The 22,008-nt window shown below is 35.5% G+C and overlaps 1 protein-coding gene across 1 annotated transcript; it reads left to right on the top strand.

Moving 5' to 3' along the window:
- The first annotated feature begins 745 nt into the window (after positions 1 to 745).
- Positions 746 to 3,675, top strand: LOC138033273 (uncharacterized). The gene has a single exon (XM_068881038.1). The coding sequence runs from the start codon at positions 1,123 to 1,125 to the stop codon at positions 3,673 to 3,675; it is 2,553 nt and encodes an 850-aa protein (XP_068737139.1). The 5' UTR covers positions 746 to 1,122.
- Positions 3,676 to 22,008: the final 18,333 nt, after the last annotated feature.

The following is a 22,008-nucleotide window of genomic DNA, read 5'->3' as shown; positions in this document are numbered from 1 at the left end:
AAAGAAAACCAATCTGAAACAGCACGACAGATCAATTTTGAAACAAATATCGTACCTTACATCTAAATTGCGACGGAAAAATCTTCAATCTCTTTCCCAAAACAGGGAAAACGACCGCAGATTTATTTGCAAACAACGAACGCTAGAAGCAATGTTGGAAACAATGACCTCGCAATTACTAGTACCCAGTCTACAAGCCAGACTGTCACGTGGTTCTCGTCCTCAAAGTGACAAACTGACAAGATCTGCCTCTGACTTAGGGGTCTTTATGCATAATATGGTAAAAGTGAGCTGGTTTTTTTTTTAATTTTCGCGAAATATGGGATACAAATGGGATAAACCGAGAAAGTTGGTTTCTTTTATCAGCGTTGCTGGTCATCGCCGATCTCAGTCACTCATAGCGATGAAAACTGTCACGCAAAAACAAAACTACGTAAATCCACACAGGGTTATTGTAGTTTATAGTGGTTGATTATAAAGAGAAAATAATGTTACTATAAAGCGGATTGAAGTGTCCTCTAATCGAGTTTGAACTCCACAATTTAATCTGAATAAGGTTGTTACGATGCGTACAGATATTTAATTTTCACTCGAAGAGGTCATCGCGTGGAGTGGTGAAATAGAGGCTAAACTTGCCAGTATCGATCAAGGCGTTGTTGGGGCTAGCAAACGTCTCACCGAGCTCAAGACAGAGGCAAATTTGGCGGGTCAAGAAGTCGAAGAGGCTGCCCTGCAAAAGAAGAGGAAGGAGCAGCTAGATTTCGAACGTGCTCAACTCGAGCTGAAACTAGAGTATGATAAAAAGGCCGCAGATGTAAACAAACACCAAAGTGCACCGACCAAGCGAGATGGAGCGAAGCCTCCAAAGTTAACTATCACAAAATTCAACGGCACCTATGAAGCGTGGTTGCCCTTTTGGAACAAGTTCATTGCGAGGTGGATTCAGTTGACTTACCGGCCGTAACAAAGTTTGCTTATCTAAAAGAATTAGTAGAAACGAAGGTTCAAGTTGGCATTGATGGCCTTCCGTTCACAACTGAGGGATATGAACGCGCGAAGAACATTTTAAAATCAGAATATGGGAAGCAGTCAGAAATCGTGAATGCGTACATTAGCAATATCATGGGATTGCCAGTGATCACAAGTGCACACCCAAAGAAAATCGACGAGTTCTACAAGAAGCTGTTATATAACGTACAAAGCCTGGAAACGCTCGGAAGATTGCGTGACGTGACGGGAAATGTCAGAGCAGTACTTGACAAGTTGAAAGGAATCAAGGCAGATCTAGTGCGCGGTCAAGTGGGCTGGCAGGACTGGGACTTCCCCAAACTGATCGAAGCTTTGCACCACTGGAGAGAAATCAACCCTGCAGAGGAGTGGGAAAGTTCCCATCGCCACGTGAAGTCCTTTCAAGCACATGAACGAGTGCGTGTTTGTGTTTACTGTAGTGGAAACGACCACACACCTCAAGATTGCCGTAAAGTTGCTACGTTGAATGAGCGAAAAAGAATTCTGAGTTCAAAGCGGCTCTGCTTCAATTGTGCGGCCGGGAGACACAGGGCCGGGGATTGCAGGAGTCGTTCAGTGTGTGCTAAGTGTGGCCAACGGCATCATACGTCTATCTGCGATGGGGCTGCGCAACTTATGACAGCTACGTCGTCAAGGGATGATGCGGTGGTTTATCCTGTTGTGGTGGTTGAGGTGGAAGGAGTGAGATGCCGAGCATTGCTGGATACCGGCGCTGGGAGTTCATACGCGTCAGCGACTCTCCTTGACCGTGTGGGAGCGAAACCTGGCAAACGGCAAGTTCGCAAAATCGAAATGATGTTGGGCGTGGACACCCGTGAAGTTGAGCTCACACATGTGAAGGTGGCAAGTCTTGAAGGGGATTTTCGGTTAACGGTGGAAGTCACTCGCGTTGGGAAACCCACATTACTGGAGCTCGAAAATCCAAAGTACCGGGAGATGCTTGACCGTTATTCCCATCTAAAGGGAGTGAAGATGTTAGACGAGGACACCAAAACTATGCTACCGGTTCACCTTATCCTTGGGGCCAGTGAGTTTGCCCGGATCAAAACCGAGCAAGGTCCAAGAATTGGAAGACCAGGAGAGCCTGTCGCAGAAAAGACAAGATTTGGCTGGACCATAATGTCCCCTGGGAGCGAACCAGATCTGTCCAAAATGCTGTTGACACAGACATCCCAAGCAGATCACGAAAGTCTCTGCCGCTTGGACGTGCTTGGGCTGCAAGACCCTGCGTTTGGGGACCAGGAAGAGGTGTATCGCGAGTTCAGGGAGCAGTTACAGCAAAGTCCTGAGGGATGGTACCAAACAGGACTCCCTTGGAAGGGTAACCATCCACCCCTACCAAGCAATGAGGGAGGCAGTCTTCGCAGGCTGGATTCCCTTCTACGAAAACTGGAGAGAGGGAACATTTTGAATCGTTATGACAACGTGATCAGGGAGCAGTTGAATGAAGGAATAGTGGAGAGAGTTTCCGGGCCACCAGTTGGAAAAGAGTTTTATATCCCACATAAAGCAGTTGTGAGAGAGTCTGCCGAGAGTACAAAGCTGCGTATAGTATATGATGCCTCAGCCCGTGCGTCAGAAAAGGCTCCATCAGTCAATGAGTGTCTTCACGTGGGACCCCCATTACAGAACAAATTGTGGGCGGTGTTGGTTCGAGCTCGATTCCAACCAGTGACACTGACCGGGGATATGAAGCAGGCCTTCTTACAGATCAGAATACGGGAAGAAGACAGAGACACCTTACGGTTTCACTGGATCAGTGACCTAGAAACTAAACGAGTGGAGACCTTTCTGTTTACAAGGGCGCTGCTTGGGCTGGCACCTTCCCCATTTCTGCTAGCGGGTGTAATCAAGCAGCATCTGGAATCCTGCCGAGCTAAGTTTCCAGACCTTATCAGAGAAATAGACAAAAGCCTGTACGTCGACGATCTCGTCAGTGGGGGACCTACAGTAAGAGAAGCTCAAGAAATTAAAGCTGGTGCTATTGACGTGTTTGGGCAAGCCTCAATCAAGCTACACAAGTGGCATTCCAACGTACCGGGACTGGAAGCCCCTGAGGATTCTATGAGTGAAGAAACTACGTTTGCTAAAGAGCAGCTGGGTACGTCTAAAGCGGGAGGAGGATCAATTCTGGGACTAACATGGAATAAAAATGACGATGTTCTAGAGATAAAATTCCCGGCTGATCGTGCGAGTGTTACCAAGAGGGGAAAGCTAGGAAAGATAGCGAGAGTCTACGACCCGTTGGGTCTCGTGTCACCAATGACCTTGAGTGGAAAACTTCTTTACCGCGAGGCATGTGAGTCCAAAGTCGCATGGGATGCTCAGCTTCCTGGTGAACTGGCAAGCAAGTGGATCAAGTGGGAAAGCCAGTTACCGTTGAACATTTCTGTTCCCAGGGCCCTACCCAAGCACCGAGAAAGGATCAGCAACATCGAATTACACGGTTTTGGCAATGCAAGTGGAAGAGGGATTTCTGCAGCAGTATATGCCATCGTATCACAACCATCAGGGGACAGCGTGGGCAATCTCAATCATTTTGTTCCTCTGGTGTGCAAAGATGATAGTGAAATGCCCTTGGTAACTAAGTCAACTCAAGGGAAAAATGTTCGACCAATCACCCAGTTTTTTTTCCCGAAAACCTGACTTGTCAAGTAAAATGAAAGTAGGCACCAAATGGCTCACTGCAACTGAAGAGGGTGATGGGGTAGAAGTTCAAAAGCGTCCCCGTACTGCCTCTGCCCATACCCGAAAATACAACTCCAATTGACAGAAAGAGTTTTTGTGGTTAAAATTTGACGCAGAACAAAACAAGATGTATTGCTCATTTTGTAAGGAGGCTGGTACCGAAATCGCCGGCCAAACGGACTTTGTCACCGGCTGTACATCATTTAAAAAAGAAACCCTGTCCATCCATGGAACAAGCAATCGTCACAAGCATGCTCGAGACCATGTCATTGGTAAGCAGAAACCAGCCTTGGAAGGACCATTGAGTAAAGTATTCCACAAAATACACAGTCAGAATGACGGGGACGCACAAGCAGAGATGGCAGTAGTATAGGAGTTGGGGGTACGAGCACATTTTTTGCAAAAATGTTCTCATACCAACCCAACTCCTATATATCATATGGTAACCATAATACGAAACCATACCTAAGAAAAGCAGAATAAAACCCATAAAATTTGAAATAATATAACAATAGTATAATGAGTTGCAAAGAACTGCATAAAGAACTTGTCAATATGGAAAAAGTGGTCTGTCCATTTTGCAATAAACAAATCTCAAAGCATACTAAAAAAACAGAACAATGCTGCAGTCAACCTGAAATATTGAATGATAAAAATATGCTAGTTTGTAAAAAATGTGGTACAGTTAATGTCTATGAACCACATAAAGAATATGTTAAATTTCACTCAAATAAGCATAGATTCCATCGTAAAAGTGTTTACCAAAGAAAATATCATATAGAAAACATAATGAATAATATAGCAGTAAAAAATTGTATTCAGATAACCGTGAAAAATAGAGATAAGATATTGAGAATTTGTGGTGAAATTGGTAAGGTCGTAAAATATGTGAATATAGACAGAAAGCGTATGATTAACATAAATTTCATTTTGAAACAAATATTTAAAATGCTTGATCTTCCTTTTGAAAAGGTCAAGACGAGTAAATCCAAAAGACACTTCAATCATATGAACAATATTGGAAGGACATAAAGACACTGATAATCGATGAAATAAACACAATAGTTAAGGAATGAATTTGTCATTGTATTTAGCGTAGAACTTATCAACACTAGGACAAACATCAGTCACAAAATCATCTACATTTTTTAATTCTGTGTGAAACGATGGTTGAAAATCACCGCTTCTCAACATGTCTTTTATTGAATTCAATAGATGTTGATAACTTTGGTATGCGTATGTGCAATTTTGTATTTTAAGATCTAGTGATTGGAAATCCATGTAAGACTTGATTAACAAAGCACAAGTGCTTATTGCTACAAGAGCTATACCTCCTGTCACCACAGCCGAAACCAAACCACCTGCTCCAGTTAGAACAGAAATACTGTTACCTATCAATTTAAAACTTTTGAACAGTTTTACAGCCTGCTTAAAAGCCCAGCATTTTCTGTGATATGTTTTATAATAGGTCTTTAGTTCATCAACCTGATCTTCAGTCAGTGAATCTGAAATATGATTCCAGTCAAATATTTTTTTTCCTTTGTCAGTCATAATTATAGTTTAGATTGTTAATCGTCTGCATAGACAATATAGTATACCACTGACTTGACCACAAAAAGGTGATCTTTTAATCAGTTTAGTTGTGTATTTTTCTGAAATTGCCTAAGTGTAACCTCTACCGAGCTTATGGTGGTCATAAAACCTCCCTGAAGCATCATGTAATACACTATGTGAATTTAATATATTAATCCAACCGAAGATCTTTTCAAGTAACCATGTTAGACAGCCACTACCTGGTCCAAGAAGACCTATTTCACCATTATTGAGTTCAAGAATCTTATTTATAGATATATCTCTTTCGAGATGATAAAAATGCAGGTATCTATAAACAAGTGCTGATTTTAATATTTTATCGTCAATGTTTGGATGTTTTTCCTTTGTTTTTTCAAAATTGTATGTCACATATTCGAGCAATAAATTGATATACATGTATATATTACGTTATATATTTTAAAATAACCACATCATATTATTTAATTGAATGTTTTGTGTTTAATCTCGAATTTGAATACTTTAACAACATTGTCTCCAAATTGTATACTATGTTGTCTACATTTTTAAATAATCGATTGATATTTACTGTTATGATTCTATTGGTTGAAAAATCCAGATTATAAGTGAATATTTTATCCCCCTGGATGATCAGTATATGATTGCTTGATGATGAATAATTGGATTGAGCAATAATCTTTATTGAAATGATATGTATTGAATCAAAATTTAGAATCGACAAAATTGGATTTTGAAATTCACATCTGACTGATGATGTTAATGTCCTGCCCCAGATGTATGATGGTAAAATACTATCACTTATTGATGCAGACAAACCCAAAATCTTATTACCATTCATTTCTATGGGCACATGCATTTGAAATTTATTCTTTGCAACCTCATACGCCTTTTCATAATCATAGATCGTGAAATCGAGATCGTTTTTAGCTTCACCTTTAATGCCATAAATCACAACGTATACACGCAATAGACTAGGGCTAAGGTTGTCATAAGTACATTGAACATTAACATACAATCTTCTTTGAATTTGTTTAGAAGTACCATCAGGACTCAAATTCAATATACTGCGAAAATATTTGTAATCGGAATTTATTCTTATTGTGTTGTAATTGTCGATGTTCATGTTCAGTCTTTCAAATTGTATGTTGAATCTGTTGAACTCTGTGTCATGTCTACCATCTTTTTCGAAATAGACTTCAACACACACTGTATAATTGTCGCTGAAATCATCACGTATCATCTTGAATAACTTAAAATCAAACCGTCCTTTAAACAGACTAGAACCGTCATTAGTTTTTTGAACTTTCATAGTAAATGCCTTCTTGTTCGTTTTATGAGGCGAGTGATTAAATTAACATCCTGAATACCGAAATCTTCTGTAAATTCTCCATTATCCATTGCATAGGCTAAGACGTTTTTACGGTTTTCGTGTGTGCTTATATGACTCTCCGCTATTTTTTGGTCTGTATATTTATTAGTATTGGTACTTATAGTTGAAAAAGCATCATTCACTTGCTTCAAAGTTATGGCATCTTGATTATGTGTAGCGTTTCCGAGATTTATTATTCGTTGATTTTTCATGTTTAGATTTGAAGTCATATTATTGCTTCCATCCAATTTTAAACATCTTGAGAATTGATTATCGACATAAGCTTTGTTAGTCATATCTCTAGTACCAGTTGGTTGTCCGCAATTTATTATTTTATTCAAAGACAAATTCAGATCAGCTAACATTTCTTGAGTACCATCTCGTAACACAAACTGATTGACATTTGGTTTGGCGGCTAATGCAGTATCAATGTATCCTTTATTCACTAAATCAGTTGATTGTGTACCATTGCCAACCTTCGTAATTTTATTGTGACCAAAGTCAAAGTCACCAGACACAGAAACTGTCCCATCTCTTTTTACATAATCTCCCAATCTCACGTTTGTGGTATGTGTTTCAAGGTATTGCTTATTCGCAGCGTCGGTGTTCCCTGTCGGGTTGGCTTCATTAATAACCCGTTTACTATGCATATCAATTGTGGCATTGTCTTTACGTAGATATCTTGCTTCTGTTACCAAGCCTGTGATTAGTTGATCATTTTTGGTATAACTACCTAAATTATATAGACGATTCCCTTTGCAATCGATTGCTTTGTTAGCAGCAAGATCGAAATATTCTCGATTGAAATGTTGTATATTCATGGCGTCTTTGCTGTTAATTCTTGGATCATTCATGTTTTCAACTCTAAAATTTCCCATCTGAATGTTAGCTTGCATCGGTTGTGTGCCATCTAAGAGAAGAACTTGTTTTTTATTTACTGCGTCTTTATCGGTGGTGCCATCTTTGATGCCAGTTATTTTTTTATCTTGCATATCAATTGGATTTTGTGCTTCAATATTCCCAGTGTTAGTATTCAGATCGACATAGAAGGCTTCAAGTTGTAGATGTGTTAATGCATCGGTTGTATTATGTCTACCAGGTCCGACATTACGTATAGGTTCGTTTCCCATATCGAGAAGACCTGTCATTACACTGCTTCCATCCAATTTTAATGTCTTTGAAACCTCTGAATCAACATAACTCTTAGTGGTTGCATCGTCATTTGTTTGTGGTGAAGCAACATTTCTCAATTTTTTATTTTGAATGTCATAATCACCATCATCAGTAAGTTTAAAACCGACACCAGGTAATCCTTTCACTATTTCAATAATTTTGCCATGCGATATTGTTTCTTCAGGCAATTTACCATTTGAGTAACTCATATATACAATTCAATTATATTATATTTCTTCATCAAAATTCTTCTTTACTTGTTTATTTGTTTTGTCAATATATATGAAGCTGTAAGGGTCACCAGTTGCTTTTTCGTATAATTTTTTTGGTACATTGTTTTCTCTGCAAATAAGCGATTTTTCGTTGTTGCTTGGAAATTCATAAATGGCAAAATGTGAGCAGTTTAATCTAATATCTTTTGGTGTCTTATAGTAGCTTTGACTCAAATATATAACACAGCAATTTTTATGTCTTCCCTGAATAAAATAGTCAACCAATGGCTTTTGGTTTCTATCACATACAAAATCGTCAAATATTACCAATTTCTGATTTTCACTATCAAGATCGTTTACAGGAATGATTTTATCATTGCTTGCTTCAATAACATCATAACCAGCTTCATCACTTATTGGTTCGAACTCATCCATGAGATTCTGATACTTTGACTGATCTAAGTTTTTAGCATACAGGTATATTTTGTCAAAGTACAATAAATTATAAATCATATGTAGGAGTGTATTTGTTTTTCCCGAACCAGAAGGTCCACAAATGAGCATGCGGAAGCATCTATCAGGCACGAAATCATATATTTGTTTGAAATTGGATGTGACTTTATCGTCTATATCATAATTCGGTATTATCATTATATCATATGGGTATATTATTTCAATAACATGGTGTATAACACGGTGTTTAACATGGTGTTCAACACGGTGTTAAACGCTATTTTTTATATATGAATTTCCATTTTATGTAACGTAATAATATAACAAAAATGAGTTTGCTTAGGTGGAAAGAACTCGCAAAGAGTAAATCTGAATTAGGGGATAAGATTAATTATGTCCATGATACTATTACAAAACATAATATTGGTCAGCAGACCAGTCAACGGGGATTTTCAAAAGTATTCAAACCAATTACAAGTAAATTAGATGATGTTATTGATAGTAATCAGGTTTTGAGGTTGCCAAGGAAAAAACGACCACTGAAGAAAGGAGAAGTTCCTGATTACGGCATTGATATAGAGGATGAGGTTCCAGATATGAATCTTGGTGAATTATTTGAACAACCTGTTTTGCCACAGCAAGAAAAACAACTGGTGCCAAAACCGCCAACATATGAAGAATCTTTACAAGATCTTCTGGAAGGAAAAAAAGAGATTTATGTTGATCCTAAGTACTTTCCTGAAGAACCAGAATTACCACCAGAATATGATGAAGACGAGGAGATAGATTATGGATTAGATGATGAAGATATGGATAATGAGATATTAGGTGATCTTGGTCTTCAAAATTATGATTCTGTTGAAAAGGTAATAAATCAACAAGAAATGACTCAACGAAAAAACAAAAAATATCTCAATAAGATTGTCAATGAAGCCAAAATAAAAAGAAATCAATTAAAAGCTTATAAGTCTTCTATAAGTAAACAATTCAACAGTGGTTTAATTTCTGAAGCTATAAAACAACAGGAATACAAAAGAATAGACAACGCAAGAGCTACTTTAAATGAATACATAAAGCATTATGAAAATAAAATCGAAACAATGAAAGGTTCTGGTACGAAAAAACAAAAAGGTGGCAATGTTATATTTTTCAACGAACCGAAAGAACTCGTAAAAAAATTACATTTAATTGTTGGTGAGATATTGGCAGGTAATACTAGCATCAACATGCGAAATATGGGTGTTTCTATATGGAACACATTATTAAAAATGTCGACAATCAGTAGATCACAATATGGTAAATTATACAAACAATATTTCAAAATTTAATGTAACTTTATTATATAATGCAACGTGAGATAGTATTGTCATCATATTCTGTAAAAAATCAATATGGTAACAAACCAGAAGATTTTACAACAAATTTCACCAGACCTATAACTCTAGACAATAACAAGCAATATGTCATTGGTCTGAATCGAGTCATCAACATGTCATTCACTTGGTTCAATGTCAATGCTGGATACAAAAATCAATTGATTAAATATAGCTCAGATAATGGTTCAACTTTTAAAAACATTACACTTCCAGCCGGTGTATGGAATTATACAGATTTCAACACATATATTAAAAATCTGACAAAAACTGGTGATACGTATCCGATCACTCTTGAATTCGATTATACGACATTTAGGGTCATGGTTACATTAGCCAATAATTACCAACTTGATTAAGAGCAAGTAATTTCAATGACCTAATAGGTTTTGACAAAAAGATATTAGCAAGTGGAACGCATATTGGACCAAGAGTGCCAAATCTCAGTCAAGAAACAGACATACTCAATATTCATTGTGATTTAATTGACAAATCGCTTGTAGACGGCAAAGAAACAGACATCATTTATTCATTCTTAACCAGTGTACTAAAACCAAGTTACTCCTTCACCCTCGAACCGCGACGAGTTACATTTAATCCAATTAATAAAATTACAATTTCATCAATCAGAATATGATCTAAATGGAGCGGAGACAGCTTTTTCACTAATTTTAAAAAGCATAGAATAATATAACATAAAAGTATAAATGAAACCGTATGAATTCAAGAGGTTTTATCATCCAAAACTTGGTAGATTTGTTTTTCAACACAAAGGGTCTGGACTTATCGTTGACAATATTTTTAAACCGTTAAAGAGTGTGGCATCATCTGTTTTCAAGAAATTTGCTAAGCCAGTAGCAAAGAAGGCATTAGAATCAGGGGTTTCCCATGCAGGTGATCGTCTGGGTAAGGCTACGGCAGAAAAGTCAGGAGACCTGATAATGAAAAAATTGGCAAATTTGAGAAAAGGAGCTACAACACAAAGGGCAATTGTTCCATCCTCACCCATTAAACAGCAAGATGAAAGTACTGATATGATCCTCAATAGATTGATATCAGGATCAGGTACAAAAAGAAGGCGTAGAGTCTTCAAATAAATAACATGATAGCAAAATTATATAATATAATAGTATAAATGGCTTTTAGAACAAGTGAATTTTTACAAAGAAATGAGTTGGTGCGTTTCCAACTTGATGATGTAATTAGAGCCCCGGCCAATGGTCAACATCAGGAGAAAAATGGATATACATTTACAATCAATGATCGATCGAGTTTTTATGATTGGTACAATGCTTATTTCGAGGTCCAGTTCCAGGTACAAAAATTGGCTGATGGTACAGCTTATGGTGGAGATCGTATAACAGTCATTAATGGAATCTCATTCATTGATTGGTCATATGATGATAAAAAGCGCTGGTAAAATTGTGTACGATACTGATAATTTACACAAGGTCGTTTTTGTGAAGAATTTACTGGAATATTCTGATGATTACTCAAGAAGTGTAGCCAAGAATAGTCTTTGGTATTTAGATACAAGTCATCTTATAGCAAATGCCAATCAAAATGCAGGATTTGAGGCCAGATGGCTTTTAACAACCGGAAATTCTGATGTCAATAGAATCATACCTCTCAATCGTTGCGGTTTTTTCGAAGTGCTAGAGGGTAAAATGCTGGTTCCAATGCAGCTTCAGTTTACTTTAAGTCTACCGGATGATAGAGAACTACTTCAAAAACTTGATGCAGTTGATGATGGAAGGGTCGTCGTTAACAGATTTCTACTATGGGTTCCAAAACTGTCTCCAAAGGACAGTCTGTATGACAAGTTCGTTGGTTCTTTTTTAAAACAGGATAAATGGACGTATCTCAGTCGAGTCCTAGGAATGGTAGTGGATTCTTCCAGATTTCTTCTAGTATTGACAATGTCAAAGCAATTTTTGTATACCTACAACGAGCTAAAACAAGGAATTCGGCGGCAAATCCATATGAATTTGATACATTCAATATAAATGCCGATCGTGGGAATGGTAGTTATTTGACAACATGTCGTCTAGAATATGGTAATAGTGTCTTTTATCCCGAAGCTGAATATGATTGTGAAAGTAAAGTAAGAATCTTCAACGATTTAATATCTTATGCAATGAGGAAAAATGATTACAACACCGGAACTCAGTTGAATATAGCTAATTATAACTCTCTCTCTATCCACTGATCTATTTCGATCTATCATATCAGGCAGAGAAAGTGACAAGAGATCCCAAACAGTCGATTTTTAGGTACAAACTCAATGCTAATAGTGCTGGCGACAGTGTTTCAGCGTACATGCTATCGTTTTATATGAAGAAACAGTCGTAATTGACAAGATCGGAAATGAACTGGTTATAGTGTAAAAAAGTCGATAACACCAACTATAGGACATTTTTCATATATGTTTTGTGAACCATGAATTTATATAACATATATTATATACAGTAAATGACTGAACTTTTTGAAATCAATGTGAGACTTTCAGAAAATCAAAAAAAGAATCTGAGTAATGCTTACCATAAAAGGGAAACAATTGTTCTAAGACTAACAAATGATTCTCTTAATGGAAACGACACTCTTTATGTTCCAGCAATGATAAAGAAGAGATTACAAAAAAATCGCAAATTGAACAAAGGAATGGACATCCAATTAGCCAAAACGAATATCAGGAAACAAGTCGGTGGAAGTCTTTTGAGCACTGTATTGTCTTTAGGGATGAGAGCATTACCAACAGTTGGCAAAACACTAGGCTTATCAGCTTTGTCAGGACTAGCTTCAGAAGGAGTTTCACAGGCTTTGAAAGCTATTACTGGAAAAGGTCAAAAAGGCGGTGCTATACCATTACCAATGAGGATACCTTTCAATGCAATCAACAAATTGATGCCATATTTGAATATGTTTACAACCAAACAGCAACGAGACATAATGAATGCAGTTCAAACAGGTTCAGGTGTTCGTATAAAACCAACCAAAACACAATCAGGTGGATTTTTAGGCACTCTGTTAGCTAGCATCGGTATTCCACTAGCTATTGAGGCTGTAAAGAAACTAACTGGAAAAGGAGCACCTAGAATTGGGTTACCACCTACTTGGTCAAAACATGGTACAGGAGCACCTAGAATTGGGTTACCCCCTCCATTTTATAGTTATCCACCATATGTGACTGGTAATGGTAAAAAAAAAAAAAAACCTCGACCAAAAAAGGAAAAGGACTGCTGTTAGGGAAAAACTCGCCTTTTCGAAACATTCCAATCATAGGAGACATATTGTGAAACCAAAATTTCACAAAAACATACCTATGTCCAATCACGATCTAATAAAATGGTGTAAATATTTGAATATACCAATCAATGATGTACTGTCAAGAGATGAAAATGTTCCACATAATCATAAACAGGCGTTATTTATCTACAATCTGGAACCAGCTTATATGAGCGGAAGTCATTGGGTTGCGACATATGTAAAAGATAACGTCATCAATTATTTTGATAGTTTCGGTATGCCTCCATTCCAAGAGATTGTAAATCATGCCAAAAAGAAAAATTTGACTTTGTTACATCAAAACAATCAGATACAAAACATACAAACAACAACATGTGGGTACTTCTGTCTCTTCTTCTTAAATGAAATGAATAAGGGTAATTCGTATTATGATTTGTTACAAGTGTTCGACATAAATGATACAATGAAAAATGAGAGATTTATCGAACATTATTTTAGAAATATCTAACTTATATATATTATGAAATCGTATTGTGTTAAACAAAAGAAAGTGACTGAATGTACTGAGCCTTCAGGTTACAAAACAACTAAAAATGGCAGACTAATGTTCTTTTGCACTTGTGCTGAATGCGGCATTAAAAAGACCAAATTTGTTAAAAACAGGGAAACTAAATAGCCCGTTTGAAGGGGCGGGTTACTAGGTGATATTGCTAATACAGGAACAGAATTATTTTTAACCAAAGGATTACCTTATCTTGGCAAAAAAACAGTTGAAATGGGTAGATATTATGGTTCCGAATTATTGAGAGACCCGAATTTGCAGAAAAAAGCAATCGATTATGGTTTGAGAAAAATGAATCCTCTACTTCATAAAGTCGGATCTGAAGCCCTTGATCAATTGTCAACAAAAATAAGACCCAAGAAAAAATACACAACAAATAGAAAAGATCTGGAAGGTGGTGCTCTGGACATTCACAAAGCTATTGGTAAATTACCAAAACCAAAAAGAGGATGGACACTACCAGGTCATAAATACACAGGACCTTATAATGATTTGGAAAATCAACTGAAGTATGACCCAAACACTGGTCAAATATTAGAAATATATGATATACCGACTGGCAAAACTGATGCAATAGCAATGCAACACGATGTTGATTATTCCATCTGCAAGGATGATAGGAAATGTAAAAATAAAGCAGATAGGAAAATGGTTCAAGCTTTAGACAACGTACCGTACAATGAAAGACAATGGGGGCATTAAATAAATATAAAAATAAATAATTTTATTGCTTCTATAGCGCATGATACATGAGAAGATGCTCTCGTGCGCTTTACAATGACAAAAACTAGAATTCTACTATTTACAATCAAATCAGTTACATGAAAAATGGAAAAATCTAAAGCTAATTAATATTCCAACTATAAAATTGCGTAACATCAACTATAAATTCATACTTGATCAGATATTCTGTAAATTATAAGCTTTCCGAAATAAATGAGTCTTAAGGGCTTTCTTGAATGTTTGTACGTTTTGAGAATGGCGGACTGCACGTGGTAATTTGTTCCATAAAGCTGGTGCAGCCGCTACAAAGCTACGATCACCTAATGTCTTTAGAGTTTTTACTCGAGGAGGCTGAAGAAGAAGCTCATTAGTAGATCTAAGATTATATGTACACTGAGTCCTAAGGGTGATCAATTCAATTAAATACGCTGGTGCAAGACCATGGATTGCCTTAAAAGTAATGAGCAGTATCTTAAACTGAATGCGAAATTTAATGGGTAACCAATGTAACATTTTAAGGGAGGGGGAAATGTGATCGAAACGCCCTACGTTACAAATAAGTCTTGCTGCTGAATTTTGTACCCGTTGGAGTTGGTTGGCAAGAAATGTTATCAAATGATACAAAGCAGAAACTAGGTCTTGGAGTTTCAAAAAACGGAAAAAGCCGTCGAGTGAAGAAAACTGGCAAGAAAAATTAGCAGATGAATTACATGCATCCATAAGACGCAACTTTACTTGGCGGCGTGTAATCGTAAATCATATTGATGAAATATGGGCAAGTGATCTAGTTGAAATGCAACAGTTTAGCAAATGGAATAAGGGTTACCGATATCTTCTAATGGTTATTGATGTTTTCAGTAAATATGGTTGGATCGTACCATTGAAGGATAAGAAAGGTGAATCTGTCACTGAAGCATTCAAATCGATATTCAAGGAAGGTAGAAGACCGCAGTTTCTATGGGTTGATAAGGGAAAGGACTTCTATAACAAAAACTTGAAAGACTTGCTTGACAAAAATGGGATACATATGTACTCCACTGAAAATGAGGAGAAATCCTCAGTGGTTGAAAGATGGAATAAAATGTGGAAGCAGTTTACTGTTCAAGGTAATACACAGTATTTAGATATGCTATCAAAATTAGTAAAAGAATACAGTAATACCAAACATTCAAGCATAAAGATGACACCTACTGAAGCCAGTAAAAAGAGCAATGAAGGAACTGTTTACTTTAATCTATATGGTAATCTGGAGCCATTATCAGCTAAAGCAAAATTTAAGGTTGGTGACAAGGTCCGAATATCTAAGTATAAACGGAATGTGTTCGACAAGGGTTACACACCAAATTGGACAGAAGAAGTATTTACAGTTGATAAGATCCAATACACTAATCCTATAACTTACAAATTAAAAGATCTCAACGATGAAGACATACAAGGGAGTTTTTATGAACCTGAACTATTAAAAGCCAGACAGGATGTTTTTCGTATTGACAAAGTCATTCGGAGGGACTATAAGAAGAAGCAAGCTCTGGTAAAATGGAAGGGATACAGTGATGATTTCAATAGCTGGATACCATTGAAAGACATTGAAAATATATAATAACAACTACGGTTCATACTGTGATTGCTACTTTGTAGCCAAAAATATTCAATTGTTTCTGGCCATATTTAAACGCATCTTTTTGTAAACATTTAAAAATAAAATATATAGGTATATTATTATACCGATATAAAATGGAACTTCAAAAGACAAATTATAAAAACAATGAACTGAATGTTGAAATCAATTGTTATATCGATAAGAAAAATGAAATATGGTTTCGCGGAAAAGAAATAGCTTTGATACTGGAATACAAAAACACATGTAAAGCAATCATGGATCATGTTCATAAAGATGACAAAAAATTCATGGTCTGCAAAATAAAGCCAAAAGCAAGGGGTAACAAAACGTTACCCCTTGCTGAGAGCCCTAAAACTGGGGATAACGTTTTGTTACTCCTTGCTAAGGACCTTGAAAAAGCCATTGAATGTTTATTCATAAATGAATCCGGTTTTTATTCCCTAATTCTTTTTTCCAAACAACCTAAAGCAAGAGAATTCAAACATTGGGTTACAAGTAAAGTTTTACCATCAATCAGAAAAAAAGGATATTATGACATAAAAAGTAAAAAATTATTGATTGAAAGTGAATATGACTTGCATTGCAAAGTAGTTTCATTTATAAGAGACAAATATGGTGAAGCTTTAATGATCGCAGGATTAGGTGAAAACCAAAGGACACAAAACATGAGATCAACATCATGGAAAAAAGGATACATGGCCGGGCAATGTGATCTTATGATCATGAACCCAACAAGCAAATACAATTCTTTGTGCATTGAATTCAAAAGCCCTACAGGTTCATACAATGTGTCTGAGCAACAACTTCATATGAAAAAGATGTATGAAAAAATAAATGCAAATATATGATGAGCAATTCTTATGATGATGTGATATTTGAAATCGTCAAACACATGAAAGCAATAGGTATATAAAACGCAGATCACATTCAAACTCACTTGAAAAACGGATTTAAAAAATAAAATACATAGTAATTGTATATGAACAGCGTATTTTTGACTCCAAAAGAAGTTTCGAAATTGTTGATCAATAAAATGCCTTACCAAATTTCCGAAGTCAATGAATTGGCCAATAAAGTGAGAAACAATTTGTTAAAAAAACACGGTGTAACAGAAGAGATTTATGAAAAGTTTTGCGGTCAAGAAATAGTCGATTTTTGCAAAATGGCAAGCGGTGAGAATCATGGATTTGTTTTGGAAAATAAAAATTTACATTGTTATGAACTGTTGCCAGGCAGCGGATTCATATTGAAATATCAATGCACATTTGATGATGAGGATCACATGGATCGTGAAGATGTAAAAGAAATATTGAATGAAAAATGGAATGTGGCCTTCATAAATTCATTGCCAAATTTGTTGTTAAATAATAAACTGTTGATTTGTGATGAAAAACCCAAAATATATGACGAGGATTTCTTTAAAATGGCTGGAATAAAAGCAGTTTTTGACACTCATGGTCAAACAAAATTGCTAAACAAGATAGTCACATAAAAATAAAATCCAAAGTATAGTTATGGACAAACATTCCGAAGAGACTTCAGGTTCTGAAATTGAAAGCCAAGAATTGGATGACTTCATAGATCATGATGACATAACAGATTATGAAAAATTGAAAGAATTGCTTCAATCGTTAGGTAAGAGTTACAGATCAAACGCAACACATTTAAAATAATATAGTATAGATATGTATAAATGGAAACTAAAGTAGTCAAAAGAGGCAGACCAAGATTTTACACTGATGATGAGCGCAGACAAAGAAAAACCGATTACATGCTTCACAAACCTTGGTTCTGTGACATATGCAAAAATGGGCATAATTACAGTTTAGCTGGAAAACACAATCATCTGCATACTATCAAACATTTTAAAAATGCAATTAAACATAATCAGGAAAATGTTGAATCATAGGATTGTCCTATTCATTTTTTAAAAGCAGTTCTAAGTATCCGTAACTGGATGCTTCGAATTTTGACATTGTTTAAACGCACAATGCGTTAATGGCTTAAAGAAAAAATGTATAGTTAATATATATAAAGAATGAAAAATATGTCACATTATAGTATGAATAAAGAAGATCTCAAAAAGCTCAGTAAATCTGAACTAATCAAATTGCTTCTCAAGCAAGATAAAAAACCAGTGCCAGCACCAAGGACTGTAAAACCAATTATACCAATACCGAAACCAAGAAAGAGTGTAAATCAAATAGTGCGTGATTATGAAGAAAACATAATTCTTCCACCACTGGAATTCAGGGATGGATACAAACCAGTGCCAGCACCAAGAACCAAAAGACCAGTGCCAGCACCAAGAACCAAAATAGAGCAAACAGCAAAAGCATTAAAAGGTTACACAAAGTCTTTTGAGATAAATATCAAAAATAAAAAAGACCCACTTGTGCAACTGCAAAACACAAGAAAGGCTGTTGCTAACCATATTGAAAACATATTAATATCAATGAAAGGACTAAAATTCGTTGAAACGCTTAAGGTAACATTTACAAAAATGTCAAATGGAGAAATAGTGTATAAGACCGCATATTTCAACAGTCCAGCTCAAACTATCATAAATAACACAGAAATAGACAAATCCCTTGAAGTATCAAAACAAGGCATACTAAATAAGATTGCAGTTTGGATTTCAGAGGGATCTGGTTGGACTGTTGAATCAGTTGAAAACCATTATCTCAATATCGTAAAATATGAACAAATCAAAGGATCATCATACATCAAACTACCACATGAACTCAGAAACAGTTCTCAAAGTTTAATAAACAAAAAAAACTGTGACAATGAATGTTTTAGATGGTGCCACATTCGACATCTTAATCCTCAAGACAAAAATCCTCAAAGAATAAAAAAATCAGATAAAGCATTCATTGAAAATTTAAATTATTCAGGAATTGAATTTCCAGTGAGCAACAAACCGCACAACAAAATAGAAAAACATAATGAGATCAACATCAATGTATTTGGTTATGAAGAAAAACAAAAATATCCCATTTATGTATCAAAAGAAAAGTATGAAGATTGTATGAATCTGCTTCTTATAACAGAAAATGAAAACAAGCACTATGTATTAATCAAAGATTTCAACAAGTTTATGTACAATCAAACAAAGCACAAAGAGAGGAAACATTTTTGCATGCATTGTCTTCAGTGTTTCAGTTCTGAAAGAGTATTAACTGATCATAAAGAAAACTGTATCCAAGTGAATGGCACACAAGCGATTAAAATGCCAACAAAAGGCGACAACATATTAAAATTCAACAACTTCAATAAACAACTTCCTGTACCATTTGTAATATATGCAGATTTTGAAGCCATAACTAAAAAATACATGGATGTCAACCCAATAATGACAAATCATTTACTGAAGCTTATCAGAAGCATACAGACTGTGATTATGGATACACGGTTGTTTGTTGTTATGATGATAAACACACGAAACCAGTGCAAATTTACAGAGGTGAAAAAGCCGTCTACAAATTTATGGAAGCTATGCTAGAGGAAGTTAAATATTGTAAGAAGGTTATGAAAAAAGAATTCAACAAACCATTAAGAATGACAAAAGATAATGAAAAAGAATTTCAAAAAGCTGATAAATGCCATATATGTGAGAAAGAATACAATAAAACTGATGTAAGACTGAGTAAGAGATCACTGCCATGTTTCAGATTGACTGAGAAAATACCAGTTATATTTCACAATCTCCGTGGGTATGACAGTCATTTTATAATGCAAGAGATTGGTGAAATAGTCAAAGAGCATAAATATACAAATAAGAAAGGTGAAAAGTGTCAAATGAATATCAATGCCATACCAAACAACATGGAAAAGTATATGGCTTTCATGCTTGGTAATCATCTGACCTTTATTGATAGTTTTCAATTTATGAGCTCAAGTCTTGATAAACTGGTGAGCAACCTACCAAAAGAAGCATTAATATATACTTCTCAAAAATTCAAAGGTAAAGAGCTTGATTTAATGTCTCAAAAAGGAGTATATCCATACGACTTCATGGATAGCTTTGATAAATTCAATGAAAAGCTACCATCAAAAGAAAACTTTCACAGCATCTTAAATGATGAGGATATAACAGATGATCAATACAAACATGCTCAAAATGTATGGAACACTTTTAATCTGAAAAATATGGGTGAGTACCATGACTTATATCTTAAATCCGACATACTTCTGTTAGCAGATGTCTTTGAAAACTTTCGAAAGACCTGTCTGCAATACTACAAACTAGACCCCTGTCATTATTTCACGTCTCCAGGGCTTTCATGGGATGCTATGTTAAAGATGACTGACATTAAATTAGAGCTTATGACTAATATTGATATGTTTCAGTTCATTGAAAAAGGAATGCGTGGTGGAATAAGTTACATTGCCAACCGATACGGAAAGTCGAATAATAAATACATGAAAACATATGATGAAAAGGCGCCCTCAAAATATATCATGTATCTAGATGCTAACAATCTGTATGGTTGGGCAATGAGTCAATATTTACCAACTGGCGGTTTCAAATGGATGACTAAAAACCATATTGATAAGATAGACTTAGCCAAGTACACAGAAGATAGCAATAAAGGTTTAATACTAGAAGTCGACCTAGCATATCCAGAAGAACTACATGATTTGCATAATGACTACCCTCTGGGACCTGAAAAAATAAAAGTCAACAAAGATATGCTTTCTAATTATTGTCAAGAAATAGCCGATAAATTTAATGTATCAACTGGTTTAGTTCATAAATTAATACCAACATTAAGCAATAAAGAAAAGTACGTTCTTCATTACAGAAACCTACAATTGTACACTGATCTTGGTTTGAAAATAACTAAAGTCCATCGAGTACTAGAGTTCAATCAGTCCGCATGGTTGAAGCAATATATTGACTTTAATACTGAGAAAAGAACTAATGCTAAAAATGCTTTCGAGAAAGATTTCTTCAAACTAATGAACAACAGCGTCTTTGGTAAAACAATGGAAAACATTAGAAAAAGAGTAGATGTCAGATTAGTGACTGATGAAAACAAACTATTAAAAATGGCTGCTAAACCAACATATGTTAGCAGCAAGATCTTTAATGAAAATTTAGTAGCTGTTCATAAGATCAAAGAAACACTAACCTTAAACAGACCGGCATATGTGGGTATGTGTATCTTAGATCTACGCAAGACGTTAATGTATGATTTTCATTATAATTATATCAAACAAAAATACGGTATCAAAGCAAAATTATTATTCACAGACACAGATAGTCTTACATATGAAATTGAAACTAATGATGTGTATCAAGACTTTTGGAATAATAAAGACAAATTCGATAACAGTGATTATGCTCAAGATTCACAATGTTTCGACAAGACAAATAAAAAAGTAATCGGTAAATTCAAAGATGAAGCGGCAGGCATACCGATAACCGAATTCGTCGGATTAAGATCGAAAATGTATAGCTATATGAAAGACAACCAAAAAGGAGGAAAGACCGCTAAAGGAATCAAAAAGAATATTATAAAAAATGACATCAAACATGAAAATTATAAAGAGGTTCTATTTAATAACAAGCAAATGTATCATACAATGAAAACAATCCGAAGCAACTTACATCAACTTGGAAGCTATGAGTTGAATAAAGTGTCATTGTCCTGCTTCGATGATAAGCGCTATATTCACGAAAATGGTATCAAAAGTTACGCTTACGGTCACTACAAAATCAACTGCTAAAGTTTATCAAAATGCTTGTACTTCTGATATTTTTATCAGAAAATTACAAACGAGATACAATTCTGATTGGTCAAAAAAATCATACGACCGTCTCGTGATGACTCATGTTCCTGGGGGAATCCCCATTTTATGACATCATCGACTTCCTGTTTTTATCAAAAATTTAAAAACACTTCATGCATGCAACTTCACAAAATAATTTCACAAATTTGAAAAGTTTCACTGAAATATTTCACAATTGTGAAGTAAAA

Source organism: Montipora capricornis, chromosome 14, assembly GCF_036669925.1.
Source record: "Montipora capricornis isolate CH-2021 chromosome 14, ASM3666992v2, whole genome shotgun sequence".
NCBI lineage: Eukaryota > Metazoa > Cnidaria > Anthozoa > Scleractinia > Acroporidae > Montipora > Montipora capricornis.
This window is presented reverse-complemented; position numbering and strand designations above follow the sequence as displayed.